General features: G+C 53.5%; 1 protein-coding gene across 19 annotated transcripts in view; it reads right to left on the bottom strand.

Moving 5' to 3' along the window:
- PTPRF (protein tyrosine phosphatase receptor type F) overlaps positions 1–20183 on the bottom strand; it is a 92644-nt gene that overhangs the window by 18434 nt on the left and 54027 nt on the right. For 6 of the 19 annotated variants that reach the window (XM_053575893.1, XM_053575898.1, XM_053575894.1 and 3 more), the window contains 9 exons: positions 14516–14785; positions 12045–12626; positions 11738–11874; positions 11159–11303; positions 6644–6949; positions 5816–6009; positions 2450–2476; positions 1173–1290; positions 513–1091 (listed from right to left, as the gene is read on the bottom strand). In XM_053575893.1, the coding sequence (XP_053431868.1) occupies positions 513–1091; positions 1173–1290; positions 2450–2476; positions 5816–6009; positions 6644–6949; positions 11159–11303; positions 11738–11874; positions 12045–12626; positions 14516–14785 (2358 nt within the window). The remainder of the gene's footprint in view (positions 1–512; positions 1092–1172; positions 1291–2449; positions 2477–5815; positions 6010–6643; positions 6950–11158; positions 11304–11737; positions 11875–12044; positions 12627–14515; positions 14786–20183) is intronic. The other 13 variants (XM_053575896.1, XM_053575900.1, XM_053575899.1 and 10 more) reach the window with 6 other exon arrangements.

Here is a 20183-nt window from a genome sequence, read left to right as displayed (position 1 = left end):
GCTTGAGCCCAAAAGTTTGAGGTTGCTATGAGCTAGGTCACTACAACACTGTACTGAGGGTGACAAAGTGAGACTCTGTCTCAAAAAAAAAAAAAGAAGGCTCAGCGCCTATGGTTCAAGCGGCTAGGGCGCCAGTCACATACACCTGAGCTGGTGGGTTTGAATCCAGCCTGGGCCTGCCAAACGACGACTGCAACCAAAAAATAGCCGGGTGTTGTGGCAGGCACCTGTGGTCCCAGCTACTTGGGAGGCTGAGGCAGGAGAATCACTTGAGCCCAGGAGTTGGAGGTTGCTGTGAGCTGTGATGTCACAGCAGTCTACCCAGGGCGAGAGCTTAAGGCTGTCTCAAAAAAAAAAAAAAAAAAAAAGAAAAGGAACGAAAAAAGAAACTGGAGGTATCACACACCAGACGCTGGTGGATCACAGTCTCCAGAGGTCAGTGGGTCAAGGAAAGCAGAGGTCCCCAGGCGCAGCCACGCATGGGCAAGCACTGCCATGCCCACAGCACACACCTTGCTCTACAGGCATGGTCCGGGACTGGATGCTGGGGCTGAGTGGGCCGGCACCTTTGCTGGTCCACGCACGGACCTTGATGTCGTAAGTGGTATCTGGCTTAAGGCTGGAAAGCGTGAGGCAGGTGTTTGCAGTAATGTCTTGCAGCTCCTGCTGGCTGTTGATGTCACGGAATACCACGGTGTAGTTGGTGATGCGCCCATTCCTCTCTGCCAGCACCGGCGGGTCCCAGGCCAGTTCCGTGGTAGACGTGGTGAGTCCTGTCACACGCAAGTTTTGGGGGAAGCCACTGGGTAGGTCCTCGGGGGTTGTGATCTCCTTTTCGAACTCCTTGCCTGGGCCAGCCCGATTCTTTGCAGCAAGTCGGAAGATGTAGGTGGCCCCCTTGTGCAGACCAGTGACCGTGAAGTGTTGGTTGTCCTTGCCAAAATCGATGATGTTGGGCCGTGCCTCGTCGGCTCTACAGTACTGCAGCCGATAGCCCAGCAGCTCGCCGGGCAGCTCCTTGGGCGGGTGCCACTGGAGAAGCGCAGTGTTCATGGCTGTGGTGCTGATCATCATGGTAGGCTGGCCTGGGACTGAACGATCATGTGCTGGACTCTGGTGTTGCCCTCTCCCTGCTGCCCCTCACCATGGTCTGTCCTGACCCCCTTACTCACCTGCCCCTGTCGTTGTAACAATTTTGGGTTTACTCCGAGCACCATCTCCCTTCGTGGTGTAGGCGGCAACAGTAACAGAGTAGGTGGTCTCTGGTGTCAAGCCACTGATGGTGGTTTCCTGAGGAAGAAACATGGGCCCATTCTCATCACAGAAGTACAGGGAGAGACCACATCAGCTGCCTTAGGATCTTAGCTCATGGGGGGTGCCTGGCACACAGGGCCAGGGGTTATAAGAGAAGGGCAGGCAGGGGGTATGTGGGCTTAGGAGGGCCTATGCTAGAAAGCCCATTCTTCCTTTTAGATAAGACAAAAGGCCACAATTGCTTCCCTCACTCCATTGTGCTGTAAATGATACCTCATGAGGTCCCTGCACACATGTACATACAAGGCACGCATCCCACACCTCACACAGCTCTTGACCACACAAGACAGTGAAGTGGACGAGTGGGCTAAGGTACCACCCCACCTGATCCCCATTTAGGCCACTGCCTCTGTGAACATGTTTGCCCTGTGATACCACCTGAGAAGGGGTCTAGAAGACAAGGACAAAGAACCCCCAAGGAACTCACTTCCCCTTCTGCACCCAGTGATGCCTGAGAAGTCAGCCACGGCCAAGGTCTTCCACCTAGACAGACCCTGCCCACATACCCCTCTCCAGCAAAGGCATCACTTCTGGACATGCAGAGAAACCAAGGGGGTCAAGCCACACCACATGGAGAGAAGGGTGGGAAGAAGGGAGAGGACCATTGTGCAGTAGCAACAGAGCTGTCACCACCAACCCTGGTGTCCCTCCAGCTCTGAGCCTTGGGGGGCCCGCTGCATCCACCACCAACCCCTCGCAGGCCTTCTCCTGCCCCAGCTGGAAGATCTCCCAGGGGTGAGGATTCAGAATGCACCAATGCCAGAACCTGGCTCCCTAGACTGCCCTCCCAGCCTGGGCCCTAAAGCAGGTGATTTTTCACTCCAGGGATCAATAAGCCCTAACGATCAGGATCGGATTTAACTCCACCCCTGTCTGGCCGGAGAAGGGGCCGGGCCCTGGTCGATCATGAACATTGGTCTCAAATTGCTGCTCGACGGGCGAGAAGTAAGGATTAGAGGAAATGCCAATTGCTGCTCAGCTCAGTGCTTGCGTCTAAATGCCAGTTTTCTCTGGATGTGGCTGGTGCCCTGCAGATCTTGGCAGTACAGGCTGGCAGGAGAGGAGGGAGAAGGGGAGTGTCCCATGAGCCCAGCCTGACCCAGGTCTCACCCACGCTTGCACACCTGTTACTTACATAGTCCTCGGACTCCTCTGGCTGCCACTGACCGCGGGAGAGGGAGAGAAAGGGAGACAAGGATGGTGAAGGACCCTGGCCCAGAGGGTAGACTTAGCCCAGGGAGGACAGATGGAGAAATTGGGCCTCTGAAGTGCCTATAGGAGTTGCATCCCAGGAACCATCCAAAGATTTAAGACTACCTCACTGAGCACCAATTGTGTGTGCCAGGGCTGAGGAGAAAAGGGGAAGAGGGCCTGGAGGGCATGCAGCCAAAAGGTAGAGGGCCCATCAAAAACTCACAGTGGCCACAGGTACTGTGAGGGACAGGCTGCCTGACATGTGGGGTGGGTTGCACAACTTGACCAGAGGGGAAAGAAGACAGCAAAAGCAAAGTGGGGTGACCACAAACACTGGTCTGCCCAGGGCAGTCCTAGTCCAAGCCTCTTTTTATGGTATTATTCAGAGCCTCTTTCCACTCTCAAAAATATCCCAGGTTGGGACAATAAAATTATATCATCACCCTAGGCACAAGGAGTGTCCCAGAACAGTAAGAGCTGTACCATGGCTGGTACAGCCTTTGGTCCCAAAGGGCAGGCTTGTCAGCAAGATCATGAAGGCCACGAGTGCCAACTCTGGACCCTGGGCCTTGCCCCAGAGGCACAGGGAACTATCTATACCTCTATTCCCTTCAGAGGTGCCTGAAAAGCAAGGCAGGGAGATCTCAGAGCTGTCAGTATTACAGGCCACTTGTGTATGCTGGTATGCTAGCTGGAAAGGTGGAGGCTGAAGTCTCCATTTGTAGGCCCTCTGGCAGTCAGGCACAGCACAGGGAGATGGCCTGTAACATCTCTAGGCTTGGGGTGGCACCTGTGGCTCACTGAGTAGGGCGCCAGCCCCATATAATGGAGGGTGGCGGGTTTGAACCTGGCCCTGGCCAAACTACAACAAAAAATAGCCGGGCATTGTGGCGGGTGCCTGTAGTCCCAGCTACTGGGGAGGCTGAGGCAAGAGAACCGCTTAAGCCCAAGAGCTGGAGGTTGCTGTGAGCTATGATGCCATAGCACTGTACCGAGGATGACAAAGTGAGACTCTATCTCTAAAAAAAAAAAAAAAAAAAAAAAAATCTCCAGGCTTGGAGGACCTAAGGGTCCTCTAGCTCTATCACCTTCATAGTGCAGGTCTGGCCTCTCTCTGTCCACTAGCTTTGCCTCTGCGCTGGGTGGTCATTCTCTTATTTGAGGAAACTACTGCAAAGTCCTTGTAAGAAGTATGGAACAGAACATGGGGGGAGGCTATGGATAGGCCCTGAATGTCTGGGCACTTCACAAGGTATGGGGGAGCCTATCTCTGCTCTAGTCTCCTTGCCTACAGGGAAGTCCTGGGCCGTCCAAGCTAGACCTGGGCATGGAGGTTCTCACATGGTGCCTCTCTTGTGTTAGAAGCAGAGGGAAAAAAGGGCAAGTCAGAGGGTTAAACCAAACAGAGGGAAAAGAAGGGATCAGAGAAGTAGAGAGGGAGGAGAAAGAAGAGATGAACTAAAGACAGAGGCTGTGCATGGGAGAAATAGAGACAATTAAAAAGGGACACAGGCAGATGGGGGGATAGAGGCCATCACAGGAGGTAGGTCTGGTTCTACACTGCTGGGGTGGGGGCAGGGGCATGTTCCATATAGTTCTTTCAGGACTCATGGGGGCCCTGAGCTGAACAGATGGTGCTTTGGGTGAATAAAGATAGGCTTGGTGTCCTTGACAGGAAAGCACAAGGGACAGATGGGCCCTGTGGTCAGGCTGAGAACCAGGTCCTATCTGCTTTCCGAGTGGTATGGAGCAGAATGCCCTAGTCCCAGTAGGGTCACAGGGGAAGGCCCCCATCTTTTGCTGGCTTCCCTGGAGCCCAGGCTCAACTTTACTCCTCATCATGGGATGTCTGAGGCTAAGAGGGTCATGTCCCTTCCAAACTGCTTGGGACCAGAAGGCAGCCCCTGAAATGGCTTCTTTGGAACCCATGGCTTCCACAGCTGTGGTTGTTGGTCCTCTGATGGGAGGGGCTGGAAGGAGCCCATTCCCCGGATGGTTCTGGGTGGGTGTGTTTGCTGAGACCCCATGAGGAGCCCTTGACCCACCCAGGAATGCAGGCAGGTGCACATGCCCGTCTCCTCCACCCCTGGTCTCTTAGCATTGGACATCCCAGAGGAGAAATAAGGCATCCTCTGGGCAGATAGGAATTTTGCTGCAGAGGGCTGAGCCTAGCCATAGGCGTTGAGGCTCCCGCCTGTCTGTGTGGGTGGGTGCACCCTTTAGCTTAGCAAGCACAACACAGGACACGTGCGTGCACCTGGTTCCCAGCCCAGCAGGGGTAATAGGCTGGATGGGGAGAGCGTGTGGGCACCAGTGGGAGTCCAGGCTGGCTCAGCTCTGGGCCTGCTTCTGGTGAGGAGACATTGAGAGCAGACCACCCAGATGTTGTGACTCTTCAGCAGTCTTGTGGGAAGGAGCTCCCAACAGTAACTGCAGCCTTTTCCCAGGGGGTCCAAAGTCTTGGCTCCTAATCTAAGCTCAGCTACGCACTTGCTGAGTAATTCCCTACCATTCATACAACCTTCTAATGCTCTAGGTTTTTCATCTGCATAGCAGACCAGTGCTCAGCATACCCTGGGGACCTTGTCCCAAGCCCCTGGGCAGAAACATCATCCCAGGAAGACAGAAAAGCACTGACAGGAACATGATGCTGGTGGGCAGGTTCCACCCTTAAGAAAACATCAGGGGCTAAGCCATCCTCCTGGGGGTGGGATGGGTCAGAAGCAGAACAACAGCCTGCTTGGCAATTCATGGGGCTCTACAATAGCCACAGACTTGTGGCCAAGCCAGGGAAAAGACAGCCTAGGAGTGCCCTCTCTCTGGCCATGGGAGGAGTGGATGCCAACCCAGCATAGTCTAGGAGGAAGGCACATCTGAAAAACCAAGCCTAACCACTATAGTGAATGTGTTTCCTGCAAACCACAAAGGGTGACTCCTCAGCAGGGGTAGCAATGGGGACCTGGGCTCTCTGTAGATCAAACTCCTCCGTGTGAGTGCTGGTGGCTGAGCCACAGGGCACTGCCAGGCTAGGACTGCTACCAGGGCAGATGGGGCTGGTGGGATGTGGGATGTGGGCTGCACAGGTTGGGTAGAAGAGGTAATGTCCTTCTATGGCCCTACCATTCCCAATCTCAGGGCACCCCATCCCGAAGCTGCAAGGCATCCCTGGTCTCATGACTAAGGAAAGGCAGTCACAGGACCTCTGAGGGCAGGCAGGAGAGGGGAAACATTCGGGCCCCAAAGAGGAAGTACTGTGTGTTGTTCTCTGTTTTATCTTTCATCCCCCCACCACCACCCAGTGGCACACCTGGGCCTCAGCCAGCATGACATCCTGGATGACAGGTGGGCCACGGGGCTCGCCATTCTCCAGCCGCACATAGGTGACCTGGTAGCCACGGATCTGACCATGCTGTTTGCTGGGGACAGGCAGTTTCCAGGAGATATGCACAGCAGTGGAGTTCAGTGGCTCCACTTCCACCTTCCGTGGTGGCCCACTGGGCACTGTGGGCCAAATAGAAAAGGGAGTTAGGTCTGGTGGTGTTGCTCCTGGTTCAGGTGGGCAGAGCAAACTTGAGGGCCCTGCCTCTACACCCCACATTTCTAAGAAAGGCCTGAAATAGTTTCCTTAGATCAGCTGTCCTTGGTGAGGAACATGCAAGGCTCCCTCTGCCTGCCCCAGGGAAGAGTCCAGGATGGGTCCTGCCTAGCCCTTTGGCTTAGAGCTACCTCACTTTTGTGTGTGTGCGGGGAGGAAGGTGGGGCAACAGGTGGAGATGGGGCACCAGGCCTTCGACCACTCTAAAGTTAGCACAACCTGTCCTAACTGCTCTTAGGCCCCCAAATCATGCCAATGGCCAGCCAAGGTACAGTCTTGCTAATTCTACTATGAGTATCTTTCATACCAATCTTCCAGTCTTGACCTCTAAAGTCTTAGGTGAGGCTGCTGCTTTTGCCTTAGCCAAATACTGAGATTTGGGCATAGGTTGTCCCCTAAGCTATCTCTCCCCAGTTTGGGCCATTAAGTCTATAGCACAAAGAAGAGTTCGCCTGGGCTGGTGGGAGGCAAAGGCCCTGGGGTGTGTGGTGGGTGGTGTCCAAGGCAGAGAGCCCCCCGCCCCATGGTGCCACTGCCTACCGTCCTCATCGGTGCGCACCAGCACTGGGCTGCTCTCGGGGCCAGGGCCCACATCTGTGTGTGCCCGCACCCACACCCGGTACTCCGTCCACTTCTCCAGGCCCACCAGGTCCCAGCTGGAGTGCTCACGGCTGATGCCATCCACCACATGCCGCCCACGGTCCTCGCCGTCCACTGCCTCGTAGGCCACGGAGTACTGGGTGATAACGCCATTGCGGCTGTCGGCCGGTGGCGGGACCCAACTTACCCGGACCACGGTGGAGCCCGCACTCACACATGTCACCTTCTGGGGAGGGGCGGAGGGGGCTGGGGAAGACAAATGGGGGGGAAGCAGGCAGATGGAGGATGGGGATCACAGGCATGGAGACTGAGTCATAGCAGATTGGAGACTCACCCAAGCAGGCTACCCCTTGAGTGAAATGTCCATCCCAGGGACCCTCTGGGCAGCTGCTGTCACTGATGCCAGGATAGCCTGACTCCTTCTGGACTACAGTTCTCTCTCTTACACACTGTCTCACACCCACACTCAAGAGTCACACATATATCTCTCACTCAGTGTCTCACTTACATGCACTGTCACACACAGTCTCACATGCTGTCTTACACCCAACACTCAACTGTCACAGTGTCACACAGTGTCTCACACAGGCACTGTCTTACCTACACTTCCATACACACCCTGTGTCTCACTATCACATATAGCATCTCATATACACATTGTCACACAGTGTCTCACAGTGTCACACACAGGCACTGTCTTACCTACACTTCCATACACACCCTGTGTCTCACTATCACATATAGCATCTCATATACACATTGTCACACAGTGTCTCACACACAGTGTCACACACAGGCACTGTCTTACCTACACTTCCATACACACCCTCTGTCTCACTATCACATATAGCATCTCATATACACATTGTCACACAGTGTCTCACACACAGGCACTATCTTACCTACACTTCCATACACACCCTCTGTCTCACTATCACGTATAGCATCTCATATACACATTGTCACACAGTATCTCACACACAGGCACTGTCTTACCTACACTTCCATACACACCCTGTCTCACTATCACGTATAGCATCTCATATACACATTGTCACACAGTGTCTCACACACAGGCACTGTCTTACCTACACTTCCATACACACCCTCTGTCTCACTATCACGTATAGCATCTCATATACACATTGTCACACAGTATCTCACACACAGGCACTGTCTTACCTACACTTCCATACACACCCTCTGTCTCACTATCACGTATAGCATCTCATATACACATTGTCACACAGTGTCTCACACATGTGAAGTTCTGAGATGACATCTCTCATACATGAAGTCTCTCCCATGTACATGATGTCCTGCACAAAACATGTGGCACAAAACAACACGCACAAGCATGTGGCCATTCCACTGCCAGCAACCCACACCCTGCCACACACAACCACTCCCGGGGGACTGCTCCATACTGCTGCAGCCACATCTCTTCCCTCTGAGGAAGAACGGTTCCAATGGCTGGTTTAGTGTAAGGCTGCTTGACCTGTGCCTGAGCCAGAGGTAGCCAGACATTAGAGGCCAGACCTGAATGAGGCCAACGTCCCTGGGATGTGGAGAGAATGCCCGGCAGAGATACTCTCACTCAGGAGGCTCATGGGGATTTAGAGGTAGGTGTTTGACAATTCCAGACTCCATTCCCACTGTGGAGTCTGCTACACTGTATAGGCTTCCTCTCTATCTCAAGTTCTGTCCCCACCATCTACCCAGGTAACTTGCTCACCCAGAGCCCCTCTAGGGCTTTCTCCTCCCCTGCAGGGCTGTGTGGCCATGCCCTGGATACTGCCACTACTGGGAAAATGGCCAGGACAGTGGCCTCCCACTTGCTTTCACAGACCCATCATTCTGGCTCATTGGCTCCAAGCGCTTGGTACTGCATCTGCCCACCAGCTCCTAGGAACCCTGCCATTGACCTCATCCTTCCCACCCTCCATAGTCTGTTTCAATGGGCCACCATCCCACTCTGCTCTCACCAACATCCCAACGCCTTGCACCTCCTGATCTCTGCATGCCCCTCCATGCTCCCCAGACCTATAGCTCCCTTCACCTTCCTCCTCTCAGCATATGACCCTGTGTCTCACTCCGCAGAGAAAACGGAGCCTTTCAATAGCAGCTCCCTCCGATTCTCGCTTCCATGCCCGCCAGCCTACCGGCAGCTACACCAATTCTCTCCTCTCCACTCACAGCCCATGAAGAGAGAGGGGAGCTACCTGCCAAGGCCAGTATCCTGCCATCTTTGTGCTACTCTCTACCACCACCCAAGGCCCCACCAGTTATTAATCCTCTTTACTGTGGTTGTTTTTCCCAGTAACTCTTTCCAGCAGCATTCAAATATGCTCAACGTTTTCCCATCTTAAAAAAAATCCAACCCTCAGCCCCACAGCCCATTCTAGCTATAGCAGTCCCTTCATTCACAGCTAAACTTACCAACCATGACTGAGCTTGTGGCCGTTGCTTCCTCACCGGCCTGCATGCCTCTCTTAATTGCAAGTCCCTAGTACACCTGCATGCTTCTCTTAACTACTAGTCCCTAGGACACAAGACAGCTCTGGGCCACCCCCTACCTCACCAGATCCACTGGGTGCTCTTGACTAGCAGCTGTAGCATCTGGTCTATTTCTTGAGACTTTCTTCCAACCTCCAGGATGCTGCCCTCCCCTAATTCCCTCCTGTCTCCAGTCTTCTCAAGGTCCTGCACCTCCTGCTGAATAGCACCACACGGGTGGCACATAACATCTGAAACCAGGTACAGTCTGTATCTGCCTCTGCCCTGTTTCCTATCCTGGGGTGACACCACTCTCCCCCCAGATGGAACAAACCAGAAACAAGATTCACCTTAGCTTCCCTCTCCTTCAGCCCCCAACCCTACTCTCTCAACAAGTCCTGACCACTTGGTGACTAGATAGCTCTCAAACCCTCCATTACTACCACTTCTCCCGGGCCACCACTATCTACCTAGACTTCTGCAAAGCCTCCTAACTGGCCTCCTGGCTTCCCTGCAGGCTGCCCTCCCCATTCTCACTGGTAGTTCTCCTGCTCTTTCTCTGTCCTTAACGCCCCACCCTTCATGGGGCTCTGGCAGCAGTATGGCCCTGCCTACATGCCCTCCTGCCCGAGGCTAGTGTGCTGCTTGCTCCTGCTTGTTCGCCCAATTGGCACCTTCCCAAGACAGCCTCTTTGACCCCTTAGCCCAGAGTAGGTCCTGCCACATCATCTCTCCACCCTGTTCATCTCTTCCATCCTACTTTACATCAATGTCATTAAAAGCTCATTCGGGTAATTATAGGTGTAACGTCTACCCACTCAACTTTCTAGAATCTCTGTGGGCAGGGGCCATGTCTACTGGTCACAGCCAGCCCTGCACTAATAAGCATGGGGCCGGCCCCCATGCAGGAGCACAGCAGAAGCTTCTAAAATAAATCCCCGAACACAAGGTTGCACGTGACTTCTTGACATCACTGGGACATATGCACAGTCCCATGGCATAAGGACCACTTCAGAGACACTGCTGTCTGTGATTAGCACGTGGTCACCATCTGATCCCATGGTGCCGTCTAGCCAGTCATACCATGGCTACGTTACCACAGAGCATCTCAGACAGTGGCTTACTGTGGGTCTGTGATCACAGGTCACCTAACATCCCTCAGAGTCACATATGCACTCAGTCTGCCACCTGGAAAGCTACAGAGATCTACAGATGTGGTCACAGGCTCAGGCTAGAGTTACCCACAGAGACTTAGCCCTATTAGAAATGACTGACATGCACATCCAGGTGCCAAACAGCCAGGTGGTCCATGTGGACCACACCCACTCTCAGGTAGTGCCACATTCACAGTCACAGCATCAAAGCCTCAGTGACACAGCAACATAAAGCCATACAGTATCCACACAAACGGCTTCACAGATACTCTCCTCATGGCCACAGGGTCCCACAAGCAGGCATTTGGAGAGGCTCACAAAGTCGATCACATTCTCACAGACCTGATTCCAAGTGCAGGTGGCTTGAGGTGACTACCTGGTTCACAGGTGATTCTCATGGAGAGGGTATGAGGAGGGCAACATGGGTAAAGATGAGACATGGAGCCACGGAAAGGGGAGATGGCCGCCAAAGCAGGTCGAGGACATGGCGGGCCCCCCAGATGGCTCAGTTAGCTAGTGTGATGGTGCAGAAGGGGGAGGACAGGGACGAGTACAGACAGAACTCACCTGGGCAGGGTGGGACATGGGGGCAAAAGGTGGGGCAGGAAGCAGGGAGTAGCAGCCGCCTAGACAGACTGGGGGTTCTTACCTGGCTCTTTCTCAGGGTCTAGACCCACAGCTCAGCCCAGAGCTCAGCAGACCTGACCACCCACCTGGCTGAGGAGGAAGGGTGTGTATGGGGGGGTGGGGGGGAAATGTGTGTTCCAGCCCAGATGTAACCCACAGTGGCCTCACAGACACTTACTGGACTGCGCTGTGCGGGCCTCAATGGTGGGGGTAAAGACGCCCACACCCAAATCTGAGCAGGCAGCCAGCTGGAAGCGGTACAGTGTGTCAGGCTTCAGGTCCTCTAGAGTGTAGGATGCAGCAGGGTCGAAGGTCACCTTGTGCTGGAAGAGCAGGGAGAATTCACTGACCACTCTGACCTCAAAGGTCACTCAGAGATTGTTCCCCTATAGCCATCCCCTATATGGCTACAATGTGATGCCTCCAGACAGGTTGTGGCTCTGGACTGGCTCCACACCACAAGGCCACGTGGCTCACACTACAGGTGCCACATGAAACCACCTGGGCTCTTTGGGCTCTGCCAGTCACATGAGCCAGAGCCTAGGAGACCTACGGCCAACCCGAGGGACTCTATGCCCAGCACAGGAGTGATAAAGAGTACACAGCACATAGGCCACATGCGGCACAAAGCCCCCAGCGGAAAGCCTAGAGGATGTGACCAGAAGCCAGAGCATCCAGAAAAGCCTGCCTGAGTGAGCCTGTCATGGATCCTCAGAGACCAGGAGGCCCCCTCCACCTTGCCCTGCCCGTGGCTCACCTGCTCGCCTTCATCCTCTGCTGCCCAGTACACAAGCTCATACTTGGTGATCCGCTCCTGTGGGGGCAGGAGCCATGAGAGCTGGATCCTAGTGTCCGACTCGGCCTCAGCATGGAAGTCCGCGGGCTGTGCAGGCACTGTAACACCCCCACGTCAGGCACTGTCAGCCTTACCAAGGCCCTCAGGGCAGGGGTGCCCAGGGAGAAGGCAAGGAAAGGCAGATTCTCACCCTCACACATCTACAGAACCTCTACAGATGCATGAATACAGAACACAGAACACGTCCAGCCAACTTGCCCCCACCTACCTCCTTGCTGGGTCTTGACCTGCATGGTGGGGCTGGGAGGGCCATCGCCCACAGCAGTAAAAGCGAGTACACGCAGGCTGTAGGTGATGCCAGGCAGCAGGCTGCCCACAGTGGTAAGGAGCCCTGCGTCCGTGTTGTGCTTGTGCCAGGCACTCAGGGGGCGGCGGGAGTCTGGGGTATAGTAGATGCGGTATCCTCGCACTAGGCCATTGGGCTCCTCAGGTGGCTCCCACTGTACCAGCATGGTGCTGGCGCTCAGCATGCGTGCCTGCACGCGGCGTGGTGGGCTGGAGGGCGCCTGCTCCCCTGTGCGTGCCCGCACTGCCTCACTTGGTGGCCCTCGCCCAATGCTGTTCACTGCCAATACACGGAAGGCATATTCTGAGAAAGGGCTAAGGCCACCAATGCTGTAGCGGGTGGTGGCCACACCATCCACCTCTTGGAAAGGGCCCTCTGTGCCCGCTGCCCGGTACTGGATGCCGTAGTAGGACACAGGCTCTGCATTCCCAGAGTCCCAGGTCAAGGTGACACTGGTAGCAGTCGTCTCTGTCACCACAAGATCAATTGGAGGCTTTGGCAGAGCTGGGGACAGAGAGTAAGACTCAGGACTGCCTGAGCTCAAGAGCCCAGGAACCAGCCCTATCCTTGGGGACTATCCAAGGGCAGTTGATTTGGATTTGGTCACCAGAGTGTGGCTGACCCCCACATACCATTAAAGAATGGCCTAAAAAGCTTATGATAGTTTTTTTTTTTTTTTTTGAGACAGAGCCTCAAGCTATTGCCCTGGGTAGAGCGCCATAGTGTCATAGCTTACAGCAACCTCAAACTCTTGGGCTGATGCGATCCTATTGCCTCACTTCTTCTATTTTTAGTAGAGATGAGATCTCACTTTTGCTCAGGTTGGTCTCAAACTCATGAGCTCAAGTAATCCACCCACCTCGGCCTCCCACAGTGCTAGGATTACAGGTGTGAGCCACTGTGCCTAACCCTTATGGGTGGCTTCTGAAGGCACCAGGCATCTAGTGGAAGACAATGGCCAGGTATGTCCATGCCCCCGGGACCTGTGGGCATTTAGATATGCATGTACATCACTGCTGGTACTCACTGGATCCTTACATAAGCCCACGTGACTCATTTAACAAACCCAAAGGTGGGCCTTGAAGTGGCCTTCAAGGTCTCACATAAATGGATTGCACTGGGGCTGGGTGGCAGATACCTGCCTCTGCAGCTCATTGCACATACCTGGTGGCAAGTATGTGTGACAAGGCATGGGGTGGGGGGAAGATGCTTCTTAAGGAACTGGCCCTGGATTTTAGAAGTGGTGGGGCTGCTAGACCCACAGATCTTATGGCTTGGCTCAAACTTAAGTAGTCCTAGGTCCATAGACAATAATTCAACAAATAATTATTAAGCACTTACTAAGTGCCAAGCACTGTGCTGGGGTCAGGGTCACAATGCCGCATGGTCACATTTCTGCTCTCATGGAGTGTATAGCACAGTTCAAGAGAGCATCAATGAATGAGGTGATGATAATCATGATTCTGGCACATACAAGGACAACAGGAAGCAGGATGCTGAGGTGGAGAAAAATCCAGGGACTTGAATGGGGTCATCAAGGAAGGAAAGCCTCAGAGTTGAGGCCTGGACAGGGACATGGACCCAGTGATGGGAGGGGCAAGGAGTGAAGCAAACAGAACAGGGTGTGTCCTTGCAGCCAGGCATGCCAAGGGCAAGAGGCTACTAGTTTAGGAGGCCACAGCAGGAAGCCACTGAAAGGTGTTTCTCCCTTTCTTAAAGGGAGTGACATGGTCCTGATCTGCATTTTAGAAAGATCGCTTGAGTTGCAGCATGCAGGACAGATCAGAGGGAGGTGAGAGTGAAGAAAGAAAAACCAGGAAGGAGTCATACGTGTTATATACCTATGATCTACATGGGCTTGTCCCTAGGGTCTGGGACAGAAAGAACCCATTTCTCCCCCTTGGCTGGCTACTATTTTAATCACATCCTTTTTGCTGAGAAGCTGTTAAACCAAGTCTAGGACGACATAGTACTTGAGGGGGTGGGTTGTGGATTCAGACTACCTAGGGTTCAAGGCCCTGCTCTCTCATTTACCTCTGTGTGACCTGGGCAAGTGATATAGCTTCTCTGTGTCTTGGTTCCCCCATTTGTAACATGGGGATACTAAGAGCATCTATCTCGCTTATATAATACAAAGACTAAACAAACTGTGCCTACCAGCATAAGATCTGCTAAGGAACTCAATATGTGTGAGCTACTACCTATCCTTAGGGCTACTAAAAACAGAAACCCCTCCTTCCCTCTAAGGGCTGGGAGGACCCAGGCCAGGGCACTCAAGAGAGGGTAACAATACATCGGCCATGCCTGTGCCCACAGAAGCCAGCTCACACTCACCTGCCACAGGCCCTAGGATCAGGGAGGACACTGGCCCCGCAGGCACCCGTCACACTCACCTTTCACTGTGACCTGGGCTGTGGCCTCAATCATGCCCAGTGAGGAGATGGCCACACAGGTGTAGTTGGCGGAACGCATGACATTGCTGAGCTCCAGCACGTTGCGACCAACTGGCATTTCATCCTCCTTGGTGAGCTCTTCAGCCCCCATCATCCACTTCACATAGGGCATGGGTGCACCCACTGCCACACATGTCAGATTCACACTGCCGCCTGGCATCACCTCCTGGCTGCTGGGAGGGATGGAGAAACGAGGAGCCACACGGCGCACTGTGGGAGGAGGGAGAGAGACACTCATAGGCTGAGCAGAACACGCAGTGCATGGAAGTTCCTTCCTCATCCAGGAAGCCCCTCTTGTCAGAGCCAAACCCACACTCAAAAGAGATAGGTGGGGTGGCATCCCTGGGCCCCAGCTGGCCATCTCCCATCCCACTCTGGGGCTAGAACTAGGCCTCAAACCCAGGGATTTTCTGGAATTCAATATCTTACTCAGTGAGTGATCTTGCAACAAAGCTCCCATTTTACAGCCTAGGAAACTAAGGCCCAGAAGTCTCTCCCATCTGCCCAGGCTCACACTGGGATTCAGTACAAGGTCCAGGCCTCGTCAGAGCCACAACCCAGGTTGTCTTTCAGAGCCCACCTCTGTGTGCTCTTGACCAACCACCACTGAGTGTCCAGGGGTACCATTGAGAGAAATTCAGGCCCAAGGGCATAGGTCCTCTGAGCAGGGCTGCTGTAGTTCTCAGTCTAGGAGTGACACAGCCACTTTTTCTGGAGTCACTGCCTCCACCTCCAGGCTGGGGCCTGAGAGGAAGAGATAAGGATGACAGCATGACCACCTGTCAGGGCCTCAGCCTGCTCAGGGCACAGCCTGAAATCCAAGAGGAAGGGCCACCCTCAGGAGGGCTGGTCAGGGACAAGGGGTCGGGCGGGCCAGGGTCACGTGGTCCGCGGGCAGGATGGGCATGATGATGGCAGTAACATGATGAGGGCGCTGAACAGATGGCTTTCTGCGCCAGTGAGCAAGGATCTTAAGGGGGGGAAGAGTGGCTGTGCCTGGCCACGACCTCCTGCCTTGGATGACCCTGGCCAGAAGTTGTTCTGGGCTTTTCAGCCTAGGGTACAGCCTAGAACCCCTACCCCGCCGAACTTGCAAACTTGGCACAGGCACAGGAGCATGCAGAAGGAGGGAGGGATAAGACCTGGCCGTGGGCAGGCATGCTTGGTGTGCAGATGGGGCATGCAGCTGGTGGGCAGAGGTGGAGTGTGTCTTACATGGGCACCCTGACTCACAGGGCAGGAGAAGGCAGGCAGCAAGGCTAAGTGACCCAAGGGGACTGCTGGGTGTGCTGGTCTCTGAGGACCCTTGCTAGGGAGCCCAGCCATGCAGAGGACCCATGCCACTACATCAGAAGCACCCCCACTATACTGACAGCACCAAATCTCAGAGTCAGAGCTGGGTGCAACTGCAGAGACCACTTGGTCCAATCTCTGACCTCCTTGGACAGGAGTCAAAACCAAGGCCCAGAGATAAGACATCCCCAAGTTACCAGGTCCCATTAATGCTGCTGCCTAATGTATCTTTTGAACCCACTTATTTCTCTCAGAACACATAGCAACTACCAACAAAGTCCAAGCCATCCACCCACCTTTCCCACTGCAATGGGTTCTTCACTGGTCCTCCTGCCTTGTGATCCTCTGCCCCCCATAAACAGCTGGAACGAACCTCATCACATCACTCCCCTGCATAACAAGCTCCTACGTGGCTCCCCAGGGGTACACAAAGCCCTCCTTTCCTTAGCACTCACTCCACCTCCTTCCACAGCCTGCCTCACTCCAGGTCCTCCAGACAGAACCCAAATGCTGGCAGTCCCCAGAAGAGGCCAGGCATGACTGGTGCCATGGGCTAGGTCTGTGTTCCTAGGCTCACGTGGAGCATCAGAATGTCTTGTGGACACCCAGTGTTCTGCCTTCTAGAATCAGCATCATCATTTTCTTTTTTTTTTTTTTTTGTAGAGAAAGAGTCTCACTTTATCGCCCTTCGTAGAGTGCCATGGCATCACACTGCTCACAGCAACCTCCAACTCCTGGGCTTTAGAGGATTCTCCTGCCTCAGCCTCCCCAGTAGCTGGGACTATAGGTGTCTGCCACAACGCCCAGCTATTATTTTTGTTGTTGCAGTTCGGCCGGGGCTGGGTTTGAACCCGGCACCCTTGGTATATGGGGCCGACGCCCTACCCACTGAGCTACAGGCGCCGCCCAGCATCCTCATTTTCTTTAGGGGAATCACTTCTAGCCCCATTCTTGGTATGGGTGTGTGTGTGTAACCCAGATCTGGCTAACAAGAAACAGCCTTCAGGCTTTTGCAAAAATTACTACAAAAGCAACTTCCTCTACTAGGGCAGCTAGTAGCACTGGCACTGACCTGAAGCCCAGAGGCTTACAGAGGCAGGGGAACACCTTTCCCAACACAGAACAGAGGTTCTCAACCTGTGTGTTGCAACCCTTTTTCCATTTGTAACAACGCAGTAATTAGGAAGGTTGAGAACCACAGATAAGCTGTTTGAAAACAAAGGCATAGAGAGACAGCAGATAGAGGACACAGACAGACACATGCCTGGCCAAACTGCACAAATATCTGCCTGCAGCCCTGTCCAGTACCAAAGCTACTTCTGCATTTTTTATTTTTGTAATACAAGAGTTTCCTTGTTTTGCTTATGCTTGGGTATGATTTGGTTTCTGTCATCTGTTCTAATGCCAGGATTCAACATTGATGGTGACAGAATGTCACAGACACAGTAGTTCTCATGGCAGAGAACAGGTGGATCCTGGGGCATGACTGGCAAATGCCCCACAGCAACTCTGAGGACTCTGAGCACTTTCCCCAAGTGTCACAAGGTGAGGCCAGGAGGCAGACAGGACCACTGCCCAGTCTGGTGGTATAGGTACTCCCTGGCTCCTGAGATGGGCCTCGGGCACAGGCGATGGGCACACAGGCGCACATAAGCAGGTGTGCATGCAGGCCAGGCTCAGGCCTGCCAAGAAAGGGAGAGGCCCATGGCAGAGGAATAACCTTAACTGACCAGATCTTTTGTCCTCTCAGCCAATGGGTGCCTCACCTCCTCATTCATGGGCATCAAAATGGGTTCAAGGAAGGGAAACCATTCTTGACAACCTACCAGGTACCGGAGGGTTCCATGCTGTAGATGCTACCACCTCACAGTATAGGCAAGAAACTCTTTTAAGACTGAGACTTTTAGAAATATGCCCAAGTCTATATGGGTAGTAGAAGGTCTGTGTGATGAAAACCTTATACCGTTTTGAGCCTATCAGCCAGGGCTCAAAAGAGACCCAGAAAGCTCAGAGATGAAGCTTCTGGGTTAGCTAAGTCTGGCAGAAGATGCTACTCTAGTTGGCATACAGTTGGGACTTAAGAGCCTGTGCCAGGGGAGAGGTCACAGCTGTAAGCTTGACCCTAGTCAGTGGTAGAATCCTGGGGCCTGACCAAGTCCCTGGTGCCAGAACAAAGAGCTCCAGCAAAAGGAAGTAGAGGGCCTTGACAAGTGTACCTTGAGCTCCAACCTCAGCAGCCCAGAAACTCCACTGGACTTTGCCCCCAAATAGTCCCCGGAGGACAGGGTCCTCAGGCCAAAAGGCAGACCTTGTGGGTCAGCCCTAGTGGTCGTTCTTCCAGCCACTGTAAGGAAAAGAAGGTCCTTTAGGAACTAACAAGAGTTTTTATTTTTCTTCTCTTTGGTGCAGGAGGAAGGAGAACTCCAGGAGCTAGGGACGAGTATGGGAAGTCAGATGTGACCCTTAAGGTCATCTCCAACACAAGGCACTGGCCTCAACCCAGAGGTTCACAGGTGTACCACGTTCACCCTTTCACAAGGACATGGAGCTTCAGCCACATGCAAAGAATTCTGGAGCTCAGTTTCCTGCAGCTCAGATAGATCTTCCCCACGACGTGATGGAGTCAGGTACATCCACAGAGGACAGACAAGTGAAAGAGAGGCAAGGGATAACCTCCTGGTTTTCTGAGTGCCAACAGGGCCCTGCATCCTTAGTCCTGCCTGGACAGCCACCCCATCACCTACAGGCAGGAGTGGCTGGCGCCTCTCTGCAGCAACCCCAACCAGCCTCTTTCAGCTGTTTCAGGTGCAAGGCCTCCAAAAGGAGCAGAACTGGCTCTGGACTCAGTCTATTGACAGAAACAACAGCAGGGAAGGAAAAACTAGAGCTGGGAAAAATGCACTTAGGGTCTAATCTTAGGCTCCAACAATGCTGGTCTATTACCTTTCCCTGTGCATCCTTAGTGCTGACGTTTTATAGACAATTTCCAAAACAGGCCCTGCCATTTCTGGATTATATTTCAGCTGTAACTTTTAAGTCTAATTATTTGCGCTGACAACCCCCTGTAATAGGGCGGTGCGGCACCCGGAGGCATCAGCATTCAATGGAGTGACAGCCTAATCGCAGGGGGAGGCAGCCCCGCAATCTGCATTCACTCCCGGAAATTTCTCTGATGAAAATAACACAACATTAAGGAGGGGACGAGGGACAGGATCCACTGTATCAAGATAAAATAACTCTTTAATAAATAACCTTGTGGCTGCCGCAGAGCAGTAATTAAATGCCAGCGCACCAGGCACACAGTTTTAAGTAAAGCTGGAAAAATGTAAGATGCAATTATCAGCACCAAACAAATTACCAACCCAGCAAATCCCCCCAGAATATTTAGAAACTCATTTCTGCTTTCCCGTTAAATATTTGTGTATGTGCTCATTTTGGGTGGGACCACAGGGCGGGGGTGGGGTGGGGGAAGAGAAGGGACAAGGCTGGGGGAAGGGGTGTGAGGGGAGTGGCAGTGGGCTGGGCTGTCTCTGCTGATGCCTGTTTTCTGGACACTGTGGCAGATCTGCCTGCTCAGCAAAATGGTGTAACTGAAATGCCCCAGAGCTCAGGAGTGCATATGGATGAATGGTCAGGGCTGATATGTGAGCCCAGGCTGCAGCTCTCACCCTAACTAACTCCTTCTCCCTCATGGAGGAAACTCAAATCATAAAGAACAAAGCTGAGGGAACCAGGTGGCCTGGGTCTGCTCTCCGGGCACAGCCTGCTTCTGCCTTGAACCCCCAAAGCTCAATGCACACGTGTACCTCCTCTGACGGGGTGCGTGAATGGGGCTGCTCTGGAACTGGCTTGAGAATTCTCCAAAAAGCCCTTCCCAGTCTGCAGCTGAGCCAGGGGCCATCTTTAGGCTCCTATGTGGACTTTGTTAAGTTGCAACTGACTGTTCAGTTGCCCTAGGTACAAGCAACTAGCGTCTGAATGCCCAGCACTGGGTTAAGGAATGTTAGCTGGCTGGCATTCTACCCTCAGAAAGACCTCAGAGCTGGCTGAGAGGCTCAAGCAGAGGGGCCTGGGTAGGTAGGAAGATCTTAATTTAGATCTACTGGAGAGGGGAAAGATGACAATGCAGACGTCCTCAGTGGCCACAATGATGCCACTCACACTGCCATGGACACTGAGCTCCCTGAGGCAGACCAGAGCTGGCTCCCCCATTTATCTCTGGTAGGGACTCTGCGGGCCTCTAAGACAGGGTATATACGGCAGGACTTTTGTCCTGTGCTGCAGGATTTTAGCCTTTTCCCTTAAGTTCCAGTGG

The sequence above is a fragment of the Nycticebus coucang genome, chromosome 22 (assembly GCF_027406575.1).
Source record: "Nycticebus coucang isolate mNycCou1 chromosome 22, mNycCou1.pri, whole genome shotgun sequence".
Taxonomy (NCBI): domain Eukaryota; kingdom Metazoa; phylum Chordata; class Mammalia; order Primates; family Lorisidae; genus Nycticebus; species Nycticebus coucang.
This window is presented reverse-complemented; position numbering and strand designations above follow the sequence as displayed.